The 23,443-nt window shown below is 40.4% G+C and overlaps 1 protein-coding gene across 21 annotated transcripts in view; it reads right to left on the bottom strand.

Annotated features, from left to right (window-relative positions):
- Nucleotides 1-325: 325 nt before the first annotated feature.
- The window catches only part of mark3a (MAP/microtubule affinity-regulating kinase 3a), a 45,713-nt gene continuing 22,595 nt past the window's right edge, over nucleotides 326-23,443 (bottom strand). For 2 of the 21 annotated variants that reach the window (XM_026152306.2, XM_026152307.2), the window contains exons 8-19: nucleotides 22,741-22,977; nucleotides 22,195-22,335; nucleotides 19,632-19,731; nucleotides 16,003-16,115; nucleotides 15,293-15,440; nucleotides 14,389-14,606; nucleotides 13,417-13,520; nucleotides 12,803-12,979; nucleotides 9,826-10,098; nucleotides 8,851-8,877; nucleotides 2,714-2,758; nucleotides 326-1,167 (exon numbers count right to left, since the gene is read on the bottom strand). In XM_026152306.2, coding sequence (XP_026008091.1) covers nucleotides 822-1,167; nucleotides 2,714-2,758; nucleotides 8,851-8,877; nucleotides 9,826-10,098; nucleotides 12,803-12,979; nucleotides 13,417-13,520; nucleotides 14,389-14,606; nucleotides 15,293-15,440; nucleotides 16,003-16,115; nucleotides 19,632-19,731; nucleotides 22,195-22,335; nucleotides 22,741-22,977 — 1,929 coding nt within the window. In that variant the 3' untranslated portion in view covers nucleotides 326-821. Of the gene's footprint in view, nucleotides 1,168-2,713; nucleotides 2,759-4,786; nucleotides 4,835-5,039; nucleotides 5,120-8,850; nucleotides 8,878-9,825; nucleotides 10,099-12,802; nucleotides 12,980-13,416; nucleotides 13,521-14,388; nucleotides 14,607-15,292; nucleotides 15,441-16,002; nucleotides 16,116-19,631; nucleotides 19,732-22,194; nucleotides 22,336-22,740; nucleotides 22,978-23,443 lie in introns of all 21 variants that reach the window. The other 19 variants (XM_080293460.1, XM_026152313.2, XR_013903572.1 and 16 more) reach the window with 19 other exon arrangements.

Here is a 23,443-nt window from a genome sequence, read left to right on the forward strand (position 1 = left end):
AGTTTCCACTGACTCTCCTCAGCTAGTATTAGACTGGAATCATGAGACACTGCTCTTTGTTTTGGGAAACACTGATGCAAATGTCTCAGACATGTAATTTAACCCTATCTTGGTGCAGATAGCACCGTTGAATTCAGTGAAGTTGGTGATAGAAGCAACTTGCAGGTAATTTTTTTTTTTTCCCCTCAAACCTTTGAGGCAAAGTTGGGAAACTTTGTTTAAGAGACCTGAATGAATAAACAAGCAGATGTCCCAACATGCACTGACATCAAATGTAATTTAGATGAAGCTGGAAACAAAAGCCCAACACTGATCAGACTCGAGGTTTAGGTTGACAGACACTTTAATTGAGACATGAGTGACCCTTAACCATGTGGGCATTTACATGGACTCCCCATCTCTACTTTTTAACAAAATACAAAAGGAGAAGAAAAAACAAAATGAGTATTGCAGAGAAGCCATCTTCAAAGTAAGATACATTATTTACACTGAAAACAGAACGCTACGTCATTTTCCTTTTTCCAGGAGAGAGAAAAATAAAGGTGAAATAAATAAGACCAGAAATGCTTTTTTGTCCACATTCACAGCATGACAAATCATATTCAACTCATTAATGTCGACCCTGTGCGGTCAGAACAGACTGAGATATTAGTAGGTAATTCGGTGATTATTGCCAAAAGCCTTAATCTATACATTATAATATTCAATACATACTCTGTGTTTTGTTTAGAAAAAGGAGACATTTGGAAACTGCTACTTGGATGATTGTACAGCTTAAATACTTCTAGATATATATATATGTATACTTTAAACCCTTTTGTTCATAGCTTTAACTCATTGGCAACTTTGGAAGCAATGTTTTTGAAAGCGATGGATGAGCCGGATATCCTTTTGAACCTGACGCCATTGAGGGAGAGACGGGGAAGCTTGCAAACCTCCATCTCCCACTGCACCAGGTTTTCAGCTCGCCCGTCTCCATGGACGCAAAGAAGCAGGAAACTCTCTTGCTGTTCGTAGTCGCAGTTGTTGGCGTCAAGCACCTTGCGAATCTCCCGCATGATATCACAGGGCTCCATGGAGCTGGTGGTCCTCATACTCCAAGTGAATCTGAGGGAGCGGGGTTTACTGTCTTTATTTTCCCCTTTTTGATCCCCAGGTACATGGCGACTGTTGGGAGAAAGAGACACGGAGGAGAGGTTTTAGCCTCACACAGTATTCCTCCTGCATTTTACAAAGCAGGATCTGTGAATATATTTGAAAGAAAAACATTTTATTTTGAAAAAAATATGTTTTAAACAGGCAGAAGCAGCAGGAATTAGTTTGAATTAAATCATGTTTTACACAGCTCTGATGCATTTCCACATGAGATTTTCTAGCCCCAGTTTGTTTATTTTCATATGAGGGGAAACAAGCAACATGAAAAAAAAAAAATCATTTAAGTCTCAGCATGAAGCTGAAAAGCAGTGAAACTGACAAAATGCAGTAAAAACCTAAGATTGAGGTTTGCTTCTTTAAATAAAGTGCAAAGGTTTAGATTTCTTTCTACACAACTTTTATCATCATTCTTTACTCACCATTTGTTTGCATTTTGAACTCAAATATTTCACGTTTACTACATTTTGTCAGTTGTTTGATAGTGAGCAGCAAGTCTGAAAAACCCAGAAGACCGCTGCACTTTCTGCAAGCAACTTAAATCTGAGCCCACGTTTGACTCATTTCTTCAGGACCTACATCTCGTTGTTTTTATTATATTAGACACTTAGATTAGTCACACTTTTGTCCGCTTTACATTACTTCTAAATCTGGGATCCCATCTTTTTGCAGTTTTATATCCAGTGTGTTGACTTAATATTGAGTCAAGATGAGGTGCGCAAACTGTGACTGAATGTCATTTATTTAGTTTTATAATCATATAAAAGATAACCAGTCTGGCATATTGGACAAATTAAGCCCCTACGATATTTATACACTACAGCAGTCAAATATTTTTGAGAGTATTAATTAAAAGACTCTAGTGGAACAGATTAAGCAATAAAGGACAGTAATCACTGGATGAAGCTGTGATTAAAAGACCATCACCATCATCCACCATAGTCTTGTAAATTATCTGTAATTCAAAGATATTAGGGTTAGTAATGTAAGTACTGGGTAACAATGAAAAGCAAAATTATCCTGTACGCATTAGAAATGGTTCTGTTCTAGTCCTCGTCTATATTTTGACCTGTTTTTGCTCCTCCCATCACTTCATTTTGAATTTAATTTTCATTTCTTATGTTCATTAGTTTCAAATTCATTTACATTGTAACCAATATGATCATTCAGAGGATTAAAACGTTTCTGGGTTTTTCCACATATAAATTTTTATTCTCTGGAAATTAACTTGTATGTAAACTGGAGCTAGACACATGGCGGCAGTCTTTGAGCTTCAGGAGTGACAAAATAAACAAGCATGCCATGCTAACAAAAGTAGCTCACAAATACAGTGCCATGCAAAAAAAACAAAAAACAAAAAAACATTATGTCAAAAAACACTCAAAGACGAGGCTTTAAAGATGCAACAGTACATTCAAACGTCCCTGAAGGGAGTAAGCACAAAGTGGTTCCTATGCAGGGGGAAGGGGATTGAGCAAATTGGATGATGGTGCAGACGGAGACAAACTGAAGCCTACGTTCGGAAGGGAAGACACACTGAACGTGGGGGAGGTAACCTCACCTTGAGCCCTCAAGTCTCCCGTTTCTCTCAAACTCGGTGGAGACTCTGGGGCGTACAAGAAGATCAGACGGGGAGGAGTCAGGGCGGGGGGGAAAAAAGAAGAAACAAAAAAAAGATGTGGGTCTTGCATGACAATCATTTTTTATCATTTCCAGTGAAAAATCATATTTAAAAATGAGAGAACGTGACGAATACTTGAACGACGACGAGAGCCACCACCAAAAAACAGAAAAAGAAATGGAAGCTTTGACTTCCATTGAAATCAACAAAGAGTCGTGAGAGAGAGAGAGAGGAGAATAAATAAAGAAATCAAACAAAGAAGTGATGACCTTTATGTCCCAGACTGAAGCCAACAGGAGCACACACAAAGAAAAGCTTGACAGCGGTGTGTCGACGCAAAACAGCAGCAAAATAAGAGGAGATGCAGCCTGCAGGCCACATTCAGGTGAGGTAGGAAGTGAAGGCAGTGATGCAGCGCTACTTGACTGGACTTTATCGCCTCTCAAAAAGAAAAAAAAAAAGATTTTAATCTACATCTGAACAGCACACAGCTAAAATAATAAAAAAGCAGATCCTTCCACTGGCCTATAGGATGACAGGAGATAATAGGGGGGTAAAAAAATAAAATAAAAAAGTAAAAAATTACAAGAAAGCTGATTATTGCTCTGCAAACATGTCCTTTGACGATGTATCGTACAGTAAATGTATATAAAATCCCAGTTTAAGCCTTTTAAATACACTGTTAGTGAACACGTGACCCATCTATTCTTTCTATTTAACAATTCGACACGTGACATTTTAAAGACGTCTACTTGCATTTGGACTAATTATCAGAATTATTTGATCACTTTAAATATTACATTTAAAACAGCTTCTGAAATGCTTACCTTTCCTAATATTAACAGTAATTATTATTATTTTTTTAAAAGGCAACTGATGATTAAATCCTGATTTGAGCCGTGTGTGTGACGCACATGAAAACTTACACCATTTAGAGAAAAGCTCCCTCCAACATGAAGCTCAGGCTCTAAAAACCAAACCAAATGTTCACAGTTTGTCCCTGTGACCGAAGCTGCAGCACGTTCAGCCGCGCTGCAGAAGCGCGCTCGCTCTGATCGACAGAACAAAAAGCTCACCAACTATTTTTAAGTCACAAACGTGAGCCGTAGACAGGACTTTGTGTATATGTGCGGTTCTGTAATGGCTCTCCTACCAGCTAGAAGACAAGCTGACAAACTGGGCAGTGAGATGACATGCGGGACATTTTAAGGAAAGCACGATGAAATCTTCTGCATTAGTCAGAAGTAATTTGCCTTCCTTGTTTGTCCTCATACAAGTATTTCTATGGCAGGCATAATGAAGAAAATTCTTTACATAATGTGTTTCATGTGCAGTTTTTCCCCTCCATAAAGCAAAAATGACCTCTTTGGCTTACCGCTGGATTCATTCTGAATCCTTTACTGTTCCTGTGCATCTTATACACAGGAAAAATTAATTTCCTAGCCTCACTAGACTCAAGACAAAGACTCAAACAAAGACTCGAGATAAAGCAGGGGATTCCTTCCTACTAACCAGGTTGATTTCACAGGAAAATTTACTGGATTGCAATAAAAATTTAGACCTCCTGCAAGATCTTTCGCTCAAAGTCTTGACTGCCAGAAAAGACTTTTTGGGAGGATGCTGAACGACTACAAACAAGAAAAAAAAAAGTCTGTACTGTAAGACAAGATTAGATTAAAAGCGAATAGTCAGTAATCTCCCCGTTTCTCGGACAGGATGGGTGTACTGTGTCAGGCTCCCAGCATGCATTGCAGCCTGCAGAACAGAAAACAGGACGGGGTTGTGGAGGAGGGACAGAGTCCAAACTCCTGACAGCTTGAGGGACTCGACAACAAGAAGACGAGCGAACAGACAGGACTGACAGCAGGTCCTGGGTCGGCCAGAGAGGCTGTGAAAAATCACAAGACCGAGGGGGGAGGGTGAGGCAAGGCGGGGTGAGGCAATGTAGGAAGGGAAGTCTGAAACTCAGACTTTAATCTCAGGAGAAATTGAGGGATGGAAACAGCCCCTTACTCTAGATCTTCATCTTCCTACAACTCTCTATATCTTCCGCTCCTGAATCTGAAAGAAAAAACGTGAATCTGAGGATGTGCCGGAAATCTCAGTGGACTCATGACAAGAAAAGAAAGAGAAGGAAAGAATATTTAAATGAATGGCATGAGGACAGGCTGAAAAGAAAAAAAAGAAAAGAAAGAAAAACATGGAAGATAATGAGAAGGAAGGAAAGAAGGAAAGGCTGAAAGAGACTGGAGGGCAGAAGACTTACTAAGGGTCTTTCCTCCCTGGGTAGAAGGGTTGGCAGGCCCTGTTTTGGCCGACTGCCGTTTGGCTGGGTCAATACTGACCCTAGGCAGAGAGGAAGAGCAGCAAGAGGTCAAGGTTAAAGGACACAAGAAGGTAAGGAAGACAAAAAACACACCGGGAGGAGAATGTGAGTGAACCTAAAATGTCCCGAGGACGAGGAAAATAAAGAAAACTCGTTAAGATCAGAGATGAGTTTTTAGCAGAAATGTACGGCGGCCCAAACCGGACAAAATGAAGTTAATGCCTATAAGACGAGTCAAAAATGGAACCAAGTAAATAAATAATATTGTTGGTTAAAATGGAGATTTTTTAAAAAAAGTGTAGCTAAGACTTTTCATCTTCAGAGGAAATTGAACATAAGACAGTTTAATAACTCCACTTTTCAGTTTGTTATTTTTATGTCTGTTCTTTGTAGCATGAAAAAAAATAATCATGCAATTGTTCCACATTTTCTGATTAATCCTTATTTAGATAATTAATATAATTGGACTAATTTTTAAGCTAGTGAACTTACTATTTTTGCTCTTTGTTGTGAACTTTTGCAATTGATATTTTCAGTTATTTTTACTTAACAGCAAGATCTTAAAATTGATGTCGCAGACCAAGATTGAAATAGTGACTGCACCAGGGTTCACAGGACAATAAAGATAACTTTAAACTAAAAAGAAATTAAGCTCAACTCTTATTTGAATACTCCATTATATTCATTTAACCAACTACACAATTTATTACTGTATTCGGTTTTATTTTTGACTCATCTTATAGTCTTTTGCTCTATTTTGTCACAGTGAGTGCGCCACAGAAATGAGGACAAACACAAAAACCCTAGTGAGACGCCATGAGTGGGAATGCAGGATGGTGATGACACCTGAGCAGAACCGACAGGAGGCTCTGGATGACGATGATGCTGCCAAAGGAAGATGACAGTTTACAAATCAGCCACCAGAGGGAGCCATGGGCCTCAAGACAGCTCCCTGAGAAGGCCGCAAAGCTCCTCTGATCTTTTGATATGTACATCAATGACTGGTTCAGTTTGGCCACAGCTACCATGCTGTTTCACAAGATCCGTTTGAGGAATTCAGTGTTTAATAGCCTCCTCTCTTAAATCCCAACCCCTATTGGAATGGCTGATCCGACTACTTGGAACGTCCGCAGGAAACCATCAGCATGTCCAAACAAAATAAGGCCTCCTTTTATAAAGTGGGACATTAAGAAAAGTTAAGAAAATGTCTGAAGAGACCCATTTACACTATCGTGTCACCACACACCCATTTTAAAACAAAAAACACCTTGTCGTAGTGAAAAAGTCTTACACATTGTTTAGTATGGGCCCAAATGCTGGAAGACACTAAACGGAAAGCAACGAGGGGAGAATATTTCCAGCACCTGCGTCTAAAACAACTTTCTGAAGACACAAAAATACTTTGAGAATTAGTATTTTTGTGTCTTCAAACATTCTCTGCAGCTTTTGCTTGCCTGACAGATGTGAGACAAATGAAGTGCACTGAAAGCAAAACATGTTACAGAAGAAGTTTTCATTTTCTTCAGTAAAAACAACCTTGCTGATTTAAAAAGAATCACAAAATTAGAAAATATTTAACAGAGCATTTTAAATAAGGTCATTTCCATGTTAAGTTTAGGAACTGTGGAGTTTTTATGTTGATTTCTAAGTTAAAATCCTAATCTGTGATTTGTATTAGTACTAGTGCTGTCAGTGTTAACCTCGTTAGAATGACGTTAACGTCATGCTGACAGCACTAATTAGTACATTACAAAAAATTTAATAAAAATAGCCAAAAATGGTCAGTAAATAAATGCTGTATTATATACCTGTGTGATCCCCCCCTTTTTTTTGTTCTTCTGACTTAAACTGAAAGTAAAAAACTAAAGCCCAGAAAACCTTCAAAGCGAAAATAAAGGGCAACGAGACAAAAGCTGAGCGACGTGCCTTTTAGAAGACCCTTTCTCTGAACATGATGTTTGTACCCACCAAGGGAATGAACCAAGTCTACAAAAAACATCAGTGTATACAAAGTTGCATTTATAAATGTACTAAACGGCTTAGAAACAGATAAAAATATAATCCTTGGTGGTTTCTTACTGACACAACTGGGTCAAAGAAAGTAAGAAAATATATATTTTGGTGAATAATGCAGCAGCAGAATAACCTACGATGAGTTCAGTCATTAAAATCAAGAATCAATGGCAGCTGTAAGAAGCAACCTCATGCATGCAATGACGACTGATTAGTAGCAAGCTGCTTTGTTTTTGCTGTATGGGTAATTGACTGATTGTTCAAGGAGTCCGGTCTGCTTTCCCAATCAGCCTTTATCCACCCAGACCAACCGTGGCCACCCCGAGCACATTTACACACAGAGACCAGGTAAAACCCAATCAAAGCAAAAGGAAGTTTCAATTTTTATTTAAATTGCAATGCATTCATCTTAAAGGAATAGTTTGCCATTGTGATAAATTTCAATTAAGTCACTTTTTTAAATAAAAAAAGATGAAATGATTGACAGCTCCCTTATGTACAATAGATATATACGTGTATTAAAAATAAAAAACCATCACATCTCAGACAACGCTGTCAACAAAAGCTAACTGATACAACCTACCACCAATACTCAGTTGCTAGTTTTTTACTACACCTGGCTACGAAGTCTAATCGTCCCACAGTAAATCCTCCTGTCCTCGTGAAAGCTTAAAATTCAGAGCTTCTGATTCTTCTGTATATTCGTTCTGCAGGATGTTGAGCTTGAGGAGGAGGAGCTTAAAAAGGTCCACAACATAGCTCCTCCAGAACAAACACCTCCATAAAACTGTTTATACACAAAACAGCACAGATAGCGTTGGGCGATCCAGTATCCAGGGCAGGACGGGGAGTTTAATTTCCACTTGAAAGATTAAGAGAAAGAAAGTGGGCTACACCTGCATCACAGCCTCCTTCGCATACAAAAGGTGACAGATTTAGTCTAATCATCTGACTGCACTTAATGACCATAAATGGGCGGATATCAGCCGAACAGCTAAAACAGTACTGAGACCTAATGTCTGCCCAGGTCTTTTTTGCTTCCCCTGCTTTAAGCCAACAGTTCTGCTGACTCATGTAAGCTGTTTGTATGTGTGTAAAATGAGTTTGGTTGTTTCCACATACGCACACTTATCTTAAACTCAAATTTAAAAGACAAAAAAACCCCAAGAAGAGTCAAACCAGAGACAGAAACCCTCTCAATCTGAACAGGAACTTGTGCTCATGCACACAAATGACAAAACAAGCCCACGTCCTAAGTGTCATTTACAATAGTGAAACATAATGAGACAACAGTGAGTCTGGTTACATTTAAAATGAATCTAGTAATCAGGAAGTGAAATATCACCGCCATCACTGACCTATGAGATCATCATCCATCTCCACCATCTAAAAGTATAACCTTCATGAAGGGAGGACTGCACGCACAAGTCCTCTAATACATAACACATAAAACCAAACTATTCCTTTAAGGACAATCTTACCTAGACATTAAATGATGTTACTGTGGGTTACTTAGAGTCACGTCAGTAGACCTAATATGTGAGAACAGAAATCTGTCACGTTAATCTGATTGTAAGCAGTGTGTGTAAATGCACCCAGAGAGCGTTACTGTTCTGCTAAGCAATGTGTTAGTTCAGTGCCAGCAGCCCCACACGTCTAAAGAGTTTCAGAGGAAGTTGTTCTGTGAGACTGTTGTCATTGTTTTGGTACAGAGTGAAAGGCAGTACAAGAGTCCTACCTTTTGGTAAACCTGAATGACATGTTTCTACAACAGAATCAGACAAAGAAACAGTGAAAATGGTGAAAGAGAAGTGAAGGAAAGGGGAGGGGGAGATCGAATGAGTGAACAAAAATGGGGTGATTGGAATCATTAACAGTGAAAGGTAAAGATTCATTTGTAATTTTTTTTAAAAAATTCAGTATTAAATGATTTCAATTCCTCATTTTAGGTCAGTCATTGCAGGTGGGATGTCACTGGCTTGGCTGCTGCTTTCAGTACCTGAACTCGAGACTCTCACTGTGACAATATTAACCACAATAAGAAGTGCACAAGAATCTGATGTCGAGATTTCAGGGAGGCCTGAAAATGCAATTTAAAGAAAAGCTATACAAGACTAACCTCGATTCAAAATGTATGCTTTCACTTTGTTTTGTTTTTAATGGACTATATCAAACTACAAGTATAATAGTAACACATACAGCCCTAAAGCACGCATAGTGCAGGAAATGATTACCGTATAAAAACATTACCACCCAAGATCTTTAAAGAATCATGGAAGTGAAATGATCTAAAATGGTCTGCTGTGTGTAATGAATAAAATGTTTGAATATCCAATCAGTTTCTTTACGGTGTTTGTAGGTTTTCTGGCAGCAACCAGGCAGCGACACACAACAAATGTAGACTTGAGCATAAATCACATTGTACAGGACAGTGAAGTGTTCCTCCAGCATGTAATTATTTATCTTAACTCTACATGGCACTGTGCTGATTGGCTTCAAATCTGAACAGAGTCACAGTAGATTATAAGGCACAGAGCAGAGCAGCGCTGGAGTCTTTCCTCTTTATATTCAAGCTTTAATGTTTTTAATCACTTAAAAAAAAAAAATTGCTTTAGAACAAATTAAACCTTTAAACTGACTGAACAGAAAGGAGCTAAACATCAACCCGTCACACTTCTCTACAAAATGTGCGCAGACGCTTTTCCTCGCCTACCTGCGGGTGAGTTTAGAGGTGAGTTTGGAGAAAAGGTTGCTGGTTCCACGGCTCCGGGTCTGAGACAGAGGCGTGGCATCGTGGGAGAGAGTAGGGGAGGCCGGCGGCCCGTTGTACGTGGCCGTGCGGCGGTCTCTCAGCTGGCCACCGTGGAAGGTGCTGCGGCTGGCTGTGCCTCGGGGGAAGCGGAGACGGTCGGGCGTAGTGGTGTTGGCGACGCTGTGGGTGGACGCCACCGGGTTCCTCTGACTGCCGGGAGACACGGCAACGTTGCTGAAGTGGACGGAGGGGGAAGTTACAATTAAAGCAGGTTTTACACTCCGTTTTTCCAGAGCAGACGTGTACTTCAACACACTGAACATTTCCACGTATTTGTGCAGGTAGAGTGTGATGGAGCCAGATTATACACAGTCACAGAAGCTGTGACTGTGCAACATACTCGAGTACACTTCTGCAATGGAAAAATGTTTGTGCAGAGTCACTGCACGTGCCTCTGCATTCCTAAAATGTGTGGTCTGGTTATTCTACGTGGACTTCTAAAACTGCCATGGGTTTCAAATACTGCAGGTTAGACATCAGCAGGGTAGGAAATTAAAATCACAACAGGACAAAGCCGCACATCAGCTGGTGGATTTAGACGCAACAGCCAGTCTGTGAATAACTAATTTGCAATACATTTTTTTTAAATTACAGCGAATGTTTTAGTCTTGCGACCACTGGCCTCACACAGCTGACCAACCACAAGCAGAAGCTGCATGTAGCACAGAGTAAGATCATCATTCCCTATAAACTGCTGAGCAGTTGTAGCCATAACTAACAGATTAGAACAGAGATGTCAAACGTCCGTTACCTTAGGGGACACATACAGCCCACTTTGATCTTAAGTGGGCCGGACCAATGAAACTCCCCTTTCTGTCAGTCTAAAGAAGTGCACATTTAATCTCTGAGGTATCTCAAGAAGAAGAAGTGCAATTTCAACAGCACATCTCAGTTTTACTAAGTGATAAAGAAATGTTGCTCTATTTAATGAAAGAAATCTTAGTTTATCTATTACTTTGGTGTATTATGGATGGTTGTGGGAGGTTTTCATCAGTAAGACAAGCTGTGAAAGTTATCAAAATACAGTTAAAAGTCTAAAACGTATGTCCTCCTTCACATTTACCAAAGACCGCCAGTGGGCCAGATTGGCATCTTTGCTGGGCCATTTCTAGCCCCTGGGCCTTATGTTTGAGACCCCTTGATTAGAGCATAAGTGTTTATTTAAACTGAATCCATAAAGCAGTGTCTGGTAGTACCAACAAGAGGCAGATTTATGATAGAGAGATTATCAGTAAACAAATACAGCTGGAAGATTAATTTTATGCATTTCATACCCACAGATGTGCAAGTATTTTGTGCAAACTGAGCTCCAGCACAGATCTGGTCTAAGAACCCAGCTTTAGTGCCTCCCTTTGGATTAAACGACTAATGCGCCACAAGGACTTCTGTCCTCATGTGTCTGTGAGTCATTTGAAGATTCTTCAAAGCAGAAAAATAACAGGAGAAATCTTTATAAGATCATTACATTGTTTGAGACCAAACTGAAGAGTTGGGACTTTCTGGGAGCAGAAACAAAATTAGGTTAACCTATTAAAATGGCGGCAGGGCAAGAAAAATAGTATAAGTGAGGTCACATGACCAAAACATCTTTATGATAATATTTAAGGCCAGTGTGTGAGATTTATTTCATTAAATTCGGAGCAATTTTAGAACAGGAAACGTATATAAAGCAGCTGGAACCAAAATTCACCAGCAATGAGCTGTTAATTTCACACCCCAGATGTCAAGCTGTTGATATGTACAATGAAACAGTGAGTTGTGAGCCTGATCACTTAAGAGTCTAAACAGAAACAGACGAGGGTCTGAGGAAGCTGGGACAGCAGGGGAGCCGTGAGCAGTGGGGGCTTTTCCATCATTTCGGAGACCAACAGGTGCAGGACCCAGACAGAGAAAATCAGGGGTCAAAGTTCACAGCAGAGGATGGAGGAGAGATCAGGAGCAGAGCTGTGTGAGTGCGTTACTGCAATGTCGCAAGGAGGGGGGGGGGCCCAAGCGGTCCTCTGGTTTATGGCTGGCAGAGGGATGATGGAAACATGGAAAAATATTATCACACACTGAGTTTAACCTATCGCTCGATTTCAGTGTGTAGATGCATATTTTTCTCCACTTCTCCTCTGGTTTGATCAGCGTCTGAAATAAACACTCAGAAATTTATCTGTCTAACTGACCTGCTTGGTCTCCCTGCTTCATTTATCATCTGGATTTTGGACAGTTTTGTGGAAATTAAATCTGGAAAAAAAATGTCTTTATTTAGCCACCTCCTGAAAAAGAAAGTGGCTAGTCCTAGTCTATGTGTCTGACTTTATAGCAGTGCAGTTACATGTCAGATTGACTACAAGCACCTTGACTAAGCCTCATTTTTAAGTCTGTTTATGTTGTGGAAAACTAATGATTCTTTTGATTCAGTAACACTAGCATACAGATAATACGTACTGAGGTGTTTTGCAGATCCGAGTATACAAATGCTTCTTCCTATCAACACCACCTCAGCAGTGTTACCAAACATCAGGTAAACCAAACAGTAGCACTAAGGCTCGTGTTTATATCTAAAAAGGTCTTCATTCTGACCATGAATCAGCACGTTAGACCGGCTAGACTTTGGTAGAGTAACAATAAAAAGAAGGAGGACATATTTTATTGAGGTATACCAGTCATTAGAGCAATTCATTTTACCTGCTCCTGCTGATGAGCATACATTTCAGACTCTGGCACCAAAAACCACTTTGCTTACTGTTTGTTGCAGGAAATGGTGTCCATGGTTTAGTTGTAGGGTTACAGAGTGTGAAGCTGGCTGGATGTGTGGGTTAGCAAGGGGCCAAACAGGGGCTGAGACATGAGAGGAGACAGACAGGGGGGTTTGGAGACCCTGTCGTCTTACTTGGGCGAGCAGTAGTCCAGAGCGTAGTAGGAGTGGGGCAGTGTGGCCCAGCCTGCCTGGCAAGCGTACAAAGGGCCGACAGTTTGATACCTCAGCCGCACCGAACTGGACGAGGCACCGAATGCAGCGGCTGCAAAGGCAGACGGGGGGCTAGTGGCACAAGCCATCTCAGTCATGCTGGTCATGCCGTAACAGGGGGGGGGGGGGACAAAAAACAAAAACCCCACCCCGAATCACAAACACACAGGCAGAAATGGAAGATAAGTTGATGAGAAAAGGGGAAGTAAACAGAAAGAAAGGAGTAGAAAAATCAGGGACTGAGACAAAGGAAATCTTTTCTAGGGATCCCATGTAGGTCCTTTTTTCCTCTATTAACAAGAAAAAGGGGTTTAAATAACTTCGACCAGTGTGAGTTTGAAATACCATACAAATATACATTTTCACACAGGTTGAGTAGAAGAGTCTCTAAAACAGTATTTATCTAAATCTAAAGAACTACATACAGACTTCAGGACCCACAACAATGATCTCACTAACAACAGTTTACTGACAAGTGGGAAAACTCAAATTCTGCTCCCTGTACTGATTAAGATTTACAATCATCCTCCTCTCACCTGTTCTCTTTCCCGTTAGGAATGACGGAGAGGCGGTCTGTGTTGTTTCTGTCACTGCAGACATACGTGTTCCTCCTGGTCATACCCGCAGATGCAGTGTTATTCTGCAAACAGACAAATGCATTGCTTCAGTGGATGACCTTTTTTTTAAATGAAAGGCTCAAAGAAACATGTGTTACAGCAATTAAAGCACAGTGCACTTAAATTCAGTCTATCATGCTGCCAATCTCACCAAATTCGAATGATTTTGTTTAAACTTGGAAACAATGCGGCAGACTTTAGAAGTAAAACTTGTTTCCTTTGTACTGTACTGATATGTCCCTCGTGTCTTTGATCTCTTAAACATTTGCATTACTCGATTGTATATTAGTAGTACTCGTCTGTCACATTTTGTATCGCCACAGAGGCTCACTGTGGTCGATGTGGACAGGTGGATTAATCGGAAGTGACTCACACAGAGACTGCCACGTCATGGTTTGGTGGCTTTAAAGTGATAGAGTGCAGCTTAAAAACATTTCCTAATCTCCAGACCATGAGACTGAATCACATTGTTAAACAATACTCGGGCATTGTTCGTTGTGTAAATCTGGACAACTACATCGACACACAAAACCAGAGCTCAGGAGTCGATTGCTCACTTCTTTGATCTTTTGTTTTTTTTCCTTACAAGGTGGGATCACATGTGATGTCACCTGTTAGAGGAAGCTTTACCCATTTATGCATCATTTTCTCACAGATGCATCTGAACACAATAAAGTCTTTACACCATTATTTCCCCTTAAATGCAGTGGACTTCCCCAACGCCAGGAAGTACACACTGATGTGTAAAATTGGAATTTCCTTTTAAGTAACCATGACAGCCACTGTCACTAAACACTCTCATTTAGCTTAACTCCCCCTCCCCAAAACTCTCATACAAAAACAGAGCAAACAATCAAGTTTAACTTTTAAGCCAACTGCTGAAACACTCACGCTCGGGGCCGTGGTGGCTCCTTTCCTGCGGTCAGGAATGTCAGCCTTGTTGGGGTTGTTGGCGTTGCCCAGCAGAGGGCTGGAGGGTGGTGCCCCGCGGGTTCCTGGGATGCTCGGTTTACGGAGCTGGACTCCACCTTCCTCTTTCACGCTGTTCTCAGCAGTAGTTGTCTGACTCCTCTTCGGATGAGCCATCCCTGGAGGGAGGTTCTGACCAACTATAGAAAGAGAAAGTATAATTATCAGAGTAACGTTTGCGGGATGACTCAAGAATACGTCTACCTCTGTCAGCAAATGCAATTTTTAAAGAAGTTCTATCTAACCTACATTTTGAAAAAAAAAAATATGACCCAGACTTAGTCAAACATAATTATAGTTACAATTTACAATATAATCATCATCACATTAATGTTTGTTTTTCTTTTAATCCATGGTGGCCTTGAATCAGGTTTCACCATTTACTAAATGAATAAAGTCGTCTTCTTAAATTCCCAAAATATCAGAAACACAAGGCTGAAAATGCCACAGCAGTTTTTGAAATCACAGTTAACAATGTTTGAATGTTGGGTTTCTGCTGGAGTATAAAAAGGTTCTCAGCGTTGCCACTTAAGCTGCAGATCTCACAGACAGGAAGCATCGCAAACTGAGGTTACTGACAAAGCATTATATCACAGTGGACAACACAGAGCTGTGCAAACAAAGGAAAGGCTAAAGTGCCTCTACCATGTGACAGGTTTCGATTTGGCTTCTTTTATCAGCTGAAAACAAGCAACTGACAGAAAAGTACTTTTATTATTAGAGGTGACGTACAGCAGAGTTTCAAGTCTGTTCCTTTTCACGTGACATTGAAAAGGAAAGCTAGGACCACGACACTGTGTTTCACACAATGAAGAAAACAACACACCTTGCTCGCTGTAACGTCTCTGTTTGTGGTTGGAGGAGACGCTCCTCTGGACTTTGAGGTGGGAGGGCGACTGGCCGTTGAGCTCACTGCTTGGCCTCGGTTTGGCCAGAGACAAGTTGCTGCTGGAGGCCGAGTCGCCGGGCTCCAGCTGAGAGACAAAGGACACATACAGAACATACAAAAACCCTCAGTTTCTACAGTTTTACTACAGTGAATGTGATTTATGAGTCAAGACAGACCAAAAATCTAGGGCACATGATACGCGATCAAAAGAATTTTTGTGTACAAAGGATCATTTTAAAACTATTATTTCTGATGAGTGAGAAAGCTGTCATTTGTGAGCTTAGAGCTTCAGATGGCGACTTCAGACCCACTTTGTTTCAATTCCTGCACCTTTATTTATATCAGAACCAAGCCCTCATGGACAGTAAGGGGACTTACATGACTGCTTAATTAGCCGTCTGAAAAAAATGCCCCAAATGCCAAATCTTTGACAACGAACTATTTCACATGATCAAATTTAAAACCATTAGGCTTAACAAACGGAAAAAAGCCCCCAAATGCTTCAAATCAATTATTTTAATGCACTTTAATATGTGGCGAGAGTCTGCAAACAAGGTAGAAGTCTATAAATAGCCGAGTCACACACTGGTTTACGAACCACTGATAGCTGAACGACTGAAGAACTAAGACGTTTGTTATGTTTGTACCTCAGAGGCCTTCCTGCCCAAGAGCAGGTAGGTGGCTGTGATCTCATCATACTTCATCTTGGCCAGAGACTCCTGGATTTCCTCCAAGTTGTAGCCCATCCCGACCATCACGTCTGCACAAGCAAAAATGATCAAAGGCTCAATTTAATAACCACTTTTCACGACACCACTGAAACTAAAAGGGACACTGTAGATAACTGCGATCATTGACAGTTCATTGGGGTCTACATTCACCACAAAGTGAGTGAGAGAGTGCTTAATTTTAGACCCTTTCACAGTGATCTCTGGCGATTACAGCACAAAACCAAAACATGACTATTTCTTTTAAAAAACTTGTTTTAAAGTTATGTGGTTATCAACTTTATGTCAAATCTATGTTATTAAACTGACTTCTCTTAATGTGATTTTGCACATTCAAGAATTGTGTGTGTTTATTCTGGTGACTGAGCCGTGCAGGTTTATGATCCCGTGATATGCGGTGGCGCTACAGCGGATATCACGGGATCGACTACATTACACTAGAAGTTTGTAATGTAGTCAAGCTAGACACGCAACGTCAGAAGCTTCAGGCAGTGAAGTTCAGCTAATCAACTTCCTGCCTTTCTGGTTCACCTTTGAAGCAAAGCAATGCACAGCAATGCACAAATCACAGCTGTAGTTGGGTTCAGAGCAGTCAGGTATGTAATCTGCTGTGTTTCATCTGAACAAATAGACACCTAACAAGTTTTTAATGAATGTCCACACATCAAAGCTGCGTGAAAAACGAGAAAAAGAGTCCCAACAAAGGAGAGATCATCGTCCATCTGTGATTTGTGGGTATAGTTTGATCTAGTCTTAAGCCAAACTTGAATCTGTTTCTAACCCTTACCTACCCTTTCAATGTTGGTCAAGCAGCGAAGACACAAGAGAATTGTCTCCACTCGCAATGTATGAAACTCAAATTTGTCCCCAGGAGACAGATTTACAGAGAAAGACATGCACAGCTTTGACATTAAGCTTCCTCATTGTCCAGGTCACATGTGTGGCAGCACACCAGGTAAAGCTGTACAGATCCAACATGATTTGTAAATATATTTGTGCTGTGTGTGTACACGCATGTTTTGTTCATTTTAAAAAAAGGTACATGAATCTCTGCACACTTACACCGTGTAAGGAGTAAAAAGCAAATACCTGCAATGTAATTCATTAAATTGTAGTAGGAACACTTGGTTTTTCACTGTAGCACTCATTTGTAAAGAAAAGAAAAAAAATGCAGCAATGTCGTCTGAAGTAATGGAAATATGACTTTGTTACGCCACCATGCATCACATGAAAGCTTTTTACACGCTGTGCAGTCTATGAATCTTTGAAAACGCTCTTCTATCTGAGACACGTTGGAGAGCTTTTTTATGCAGATTCCATCTTCAGAGATGGAGCGTCTGGTCTCCAAGGAAAGGTGTAGAAATGAGTCACCGGCTTCGCAGTGACCTGTGATGGGCTCTGACTTCCTGCCAGTAACCGTTCTGTCAGTGCAGGCTGTTTGTGTCCGACAGGAGATCGTTTTTTAAAATCACACTCTTTTTAGTGCAGATGATGTGCTGCCGTAGCCAAAAATGTATTTCTCAACCACAAACTCAGCTGCCAGACTTGACAACAAGAGAGAGGTGTGACCGCTTCATCATCATTTCAGACTCTTTACCCGGCATCCTCAGGGGTTTATGAATTGATTTTAAAATGTTACCTATTACTACTAAATATTTTCATGGCTTCTCTTTCTACTACACTTCTAAAGGCTTAAAATGTATAATTTTCAGCACCACTCGAGGGTTTCTTTGTGCTTTAATGATTTTAGTTTTTGAAACAAAAAGCTCAGCACAATAATTTTAAAATATCTTCATTCCTTTGTTAATTGCTAAGTATCTACTTCACCTGGGCACGAACACTTTTAGTCTAACACCAGGTTTCATGCGTGGGAAGAGAGAAAGCGAGCAAAAAACGAGCTGCACCTCTGTAACCAGGCAGAACCACTGATCTGCCATCTTTTCCCGTCCTTTGTTGGATCAAGCTCATCTTTCTCACTTTCACACTCCTGCGTCCCAACACTTGTGTTTCCCTCTCTGATTCTCGGCTCATTAGATGGTTTATGGCTGCAATCTTTGACAAAATGCTCATAGCTGAAAGAAGAAAGGACATTTTAACACTTATCTGGTAACACTCTACCTAAGAAGAAAAAAGGATTACTTTCTAGGCTTGAATTATGTAACATTACTGGCTTTATTCATCTGTTAACGCTACTTTTTTTTAGTTATTCTGACATAGGCTACACAGGTTAGGTCAGTTATGTAAAAGTTCTGTGTGGCTATATTCAGATACACCAGGACCTTTAAAGGAATAAGAGCGCCTTGGTTGCCTCCTGATATTTAGCTATGAGCTGATCACGCTGTCAGTGATAGATTGTGCTTTTCCTTTTTTCCCCTAAATAATTCCCACTGAGCTCATTGCTTTTCACAGTTAATCAACACGGTATACTACAAGCACAGAAAATTAATCTAGAGAGGCATGTAATTCTTATGTGCTCAGGTTTAAAGGCACATATGCATTCATTCATCTATGCAGCTGGCATGAATCAAAACTAAAAATATCAAGACTCATGTCACTGTGGAAGAATTATGGAGAATGTCCTCCAGGTCTACTACTTCCTTACACGCATCACATAAAATCAGACATTTAAAAGCTAAATGGTGAAAAATGTTTATCCAAGAGTCCACCCATCCCCTACCCCAATAAATAAATATATCAGTTATGAATTCAATAATGTAACAGACATTTGAGGATTTGGGGCCTTCGAGGTTGAGGATTTCCTTTAAATTGATCAGCTAATAGTTTCACCTTTAAGCTGGCCTGTTCACAGTGTTTCCTGGTGTTAAGAAAATAAATGCTCTCTCTATTGGCCCTTGTGCTGCTGAAGCCTTTAGATAAATTAGATGTCATCCACACTGAAAATTCGAAGCCTTTTCCTGTGTAAGACAGCATCTGCTCCACAATGCATTGTTTTCATTCAGTAATAATTTTAGGTAAACTTTTGCAGGCATTGTTTAGAATCCAGAGACTAGTCGGCAACTTCAAGACCTCATTCTCTCCCCTCCTCCATCTTTCTTTTTTCCGTTTTCCTGGGTGATTGGGAGTTCGCACCGACACATGTGCACCAACGGCCGACCCCAGCTGCAGTTATGTAAGAGCTTTCATCCAGGGCATGATGGGGAGGCTTCTCTGGTTCTCTTCTCTGCGTGCAGCAGCGCTGCTCGAATTTATTTATTCATCGTCACGTTTCATCTTTTTTCCTTTTCAAGCTCTTCAGCACTGAAATAATGAGACTGCCTCTGCACTGTGGAGCCGTAACCCCACTAACGTTCGACATCTCACGTCTTCTCACTACTGACGAAAATTACCGACTGAGCTTTTACAGTAATAATGGAGAAGGAGGGGGTGTGTACTTTTTTCTTTTGATTATAGAACAGTGTATATGACAGGCCTGAAAGTCAGAAAACTGACTTAAAAAGAACTTCAATGATGAAGCAATCCATCCTTCAAAAGGGGAAAACAAACAAGCAAAAAAGCAGTTACGATATTAATAGTAACATCAGCCTTACCTATTCTCTTCTGATCTGTGATGTCCAGCTCTGGTTCAGTGTAAGGTTTGAGCTCGTCATCATCAAATCCTGCATTGATCCATCGATCCTTCATAATTTGCTGTAAAAATAAAGACAGACAATTAGAACAGATGTGGCTACACATACGTAAGAGAAACAAACAAAAAACAAACGCCGACGGCACACATGCATACCACCGAATAAAAAGTGGCATTTTCTTTTTTCCCAGCACAGAAGTTTACAGGGTTTTGTAGGCAAAACAGGCAAACCTGAATAAACTGTGAGAAACTAACAGTTTGAAACGTTTGAGAGTGCTCAATCCTCCAGGTAAGGAAATCCCAAAAAAGGTGATCCATTCATCTGGACACCTTTTCAATGGGAGAAACTGGCGAACAATGGGCTGTGAGGCCACAGTCCATTGTTATTCAGTGGGCTGGTTTCAGTCATTATGCAAATGTACTGTTTCTAAGGTTGGAGAAACCTGCAGTCAGCTGAGACTGAGGAAGTCACTCCCACTGAAATTGCTAAGTAGTTCTATGATACTAGAACTATAACCTTTGTCTCAGCTTTTAAAGAAAAAAAAAAAAAGTGAATCAAATCAACATATATTGGGGGCACCACAGCTCATGAGGTTAAACCTTTAGTAGCTCTTAAGGTGCATCTTCAAATATTATCTGGTGTTATCAGAAAAGGCTTAGTCCAAAATAACTGGTGTGGACAGATGTTACAGTTTAACAATATTGAAATGAAATTTTAGTTCAAGTCTAAACTTGACAGAATTATATTTCTAACAATGCATTTAACATCCACTGTAATAACAGATCAAACAGTAAGTCGAGTGCATGAGGCATTCCACTCAGGTTTAATTACAATTCAGTCCTTTCCCAGAAACACTACACATTGAACTGTGCTCCATCACATTTGCTTGCACCCTTATTTTATTTCGCTAATCAATCATCAGCTGATCAATTGGTCCCTGGGGTTTTACTGAGGACAGAGCCAAACTAATTATCACGCTCTGCTGTGGCTGCCATAATCCAGGTCAATCGTGTGGCATCAAACGCCAACAGATGTGACCCCGACATTCGAGCCAGCACTATTTATTTTAACTCACGTACTGTCTGCTCTAAAGAATTCAGCAAAATGCAATCAAGCCATTTCCTTGAAATGAAAGGCGAAAATCAGCTTTGAGATTAAATAGCAAGTTCAGAGCTTACATGCCAAAAATAACTGTGAAAAGAACGATTTTTCTTTGTGTGAATGATTTACTGCGGAGTGTGAACAGCTAAAAGATGATCATTCACACATTGATCTGTGGAACAATTCTCTCTGTCCTCTCTTCCTCTTACATTTAACACTTGGATTATTCCAACCACCGCAGATGTTCTGACGGAAATAAAAAGTCCAGGTATTTCTGCCATTTTCTGTCAATCAACTTTGGAAAACTGATTTATTTTTGTCCAGTAATATTTAACTTAGTATGTGGACTCTGAGGACCTTTAATGCTTTTGGTTAAGAGGTCAAAATTTCATTTGGCTCATCAGAGAACATGCTGAAGTCTGATCGTACAACACCGCTGTTCGTTATCCTCCTACTTCTGCTGGAACTTTGAAATGTACTACAGACACATTTCTACTTATACATGAATGTTTTTTTTTTAACATGTTTGCATTTACAGTTTTGTAGCTTTTGCTGCTCATCTATTATTTAATACTGTGACAAAAAGCACAAATGTTTCCTTAACAATAACTGGAGGATTTCTTGGACCCCAAATATTTGATCAAACAACATTATATGCTGCTCAAAAGGCAATGCACAATTACAAAAACAATGTAATGAAACTCATTTACAGTCAAACGGGCAATTTCATATTATATTTTGCTAACAGAAGAGTTTTGAACTCCTATTATGTTCACTTTAGAATCATGTGCTGATTAAAAGCCAAAGATATTTCACATGTCATCTATTAACCAGCTAATCCTCACATCCATGATGCTCGATGGATTTTAGGTGTGAGCACATTTCTGGACACCAGATTTACTGATAACAGATGGATTGTTTTCAGCAATGTTCCTGTTAAGTTAAAGCAAAATGAAATGTACTCGTGAGGACTGTGTGCTGTTTCTACTCAAAGCGAACTGAAGTGTTCGCTAGCACACTGCACGTTTTGATCTTGCTTAAACCGGGAGATAAATAAAATGCATTAAAAACGCAGCTGTACTTTGTGCTCATAATGACGCAGACTTAAATAAGTAGGTTATATGCACCCTCTTGAAAACTGATGTATACTCGAGGCACAAATGAAGGCAGAGAAGTGATCACAGAAGCCAATTTTGGCACAAACACAAAAACGTCGATGCATTATTCATGGTTACAACATCATAAGAGGAGGAGTAGAGTGTGGGCCGGGCACACACGCACAAAACAGGACGCCGTCGGCGTCAGAGGAGATGATGCAGTGGGGAGATGCAGGGACTGAGAGGAGGGGTTTGAGGATGGATGGCATTCTCCAATGGTGCAGACGTGCTCTGGGAGTGCGTTAAGAACTAAGAGGTATATTTACATTTTCTGCGTCCTCCCTCACCTCGAGAGTACCCCGCTTGGCCGGGTTGAGCACCAGGAAGCGTTTGAGGAGGTTCTCGCAGTCTGTGGACATGTAGAAAGGGATGCGGTACTTCCCTCTGAGCACACGCTCCCGCAGCTCCTGCAGAGAAGGATGAACGGACTGATCTCAGATCATTGCTAGAAGAAATGTAGGGGCTGGTTTGTAGACTGTAACATCGTGCATAAGCTTTACTTTAATCATTTAAGAGAACCTGGAACAGCTTCCACAGGATTTGCACCATATAAACCCATGGTACATGTGACACTAGACAGTACCAACAGTTATATATAACAGCATTTAAATGACAACTATGATTGTTTTTATTATCGCTTTCTCAGTTGCTCTAATTGGACTGCTAAATGTAAAAACATCTTGTATTGTGTAACCTAGGATCCAATATAATAAGGTAGTCACTTTTATTTATAGAAAATATGGAGAAAGAGCATCATCTCTCTCCTTCTGCTATGAGAAAGAAGCTGCAGCATCATGTCATCCACACGCTACCTTAAGATTCTGTCCGTCAAATGGCAGCGAGCCGCTGACCAGCGTGTACAGTATCACCCCCAGACTCCAAACGTCCACCTCTGGCCCGTCGTACTTCTTTCCCTGGAAAAGCTCCGGTGCTGCGTACGGCGGAGAGCCGCAAAACGTATCCAGCTTGTTGCCCAGAGTGAACTCGTTGCTGAAGCCGAAATCTGCGATCTTGATATTCATGTCTGCGTCGAGGAGCAGGTTCTCAGCCTTTGAACAGACAAACCAGTAACTTTTAGGCAATCTGCTGAGCACTGAACACTGGTCAGTGTTGGAGAGGCAGCCACATGAAGGCCAAAATGTTTAAATAATTATTTCTTCTGTATTGCTGTCATTCAGCAGCATGAAGTTTGTTTTTGATGATATTATTGATAGACTTTATTAGTGATTATTTTTTAGACAAAGCCAAACACGATAAGCACTTTTTCTGCAGTCGCTTGATTAATCATTTTGTCCATAAAGTGTCAAGAAAAGTGCCAAAAATCAAAAACCTGTTTATTTATTTATGAGTCCAAAAATCCAGGATTATAAGGCTTTAAAAAACACATAATTTCTCCTTTGTGAATGAATGAAGATTTCAACCCAGCCATCTGCTCTTTGCTGACATGTAGCTGTAGGCGAAAGACTAATTAGAAAGCTGAGATGAGTACACAGAGGACTCATCCTTCCAGCTGAA

The sequence above is a fragment of the Astatotilapia calliptera genome, chromosome 19 (assembly GCF_964374335.1).
Source record: "Astatotilapia calliptera chromosome 19, fAstCal68.1, whole genome shotgun sequence".
NCBI classification, from domain to species: domain Eukaryota; kingdom Metazoa; phylum Chordata; class Actinopteri; order Cichliformes; family Cichlidae; genus Astatotilapia; species Astatotilapia calliptera.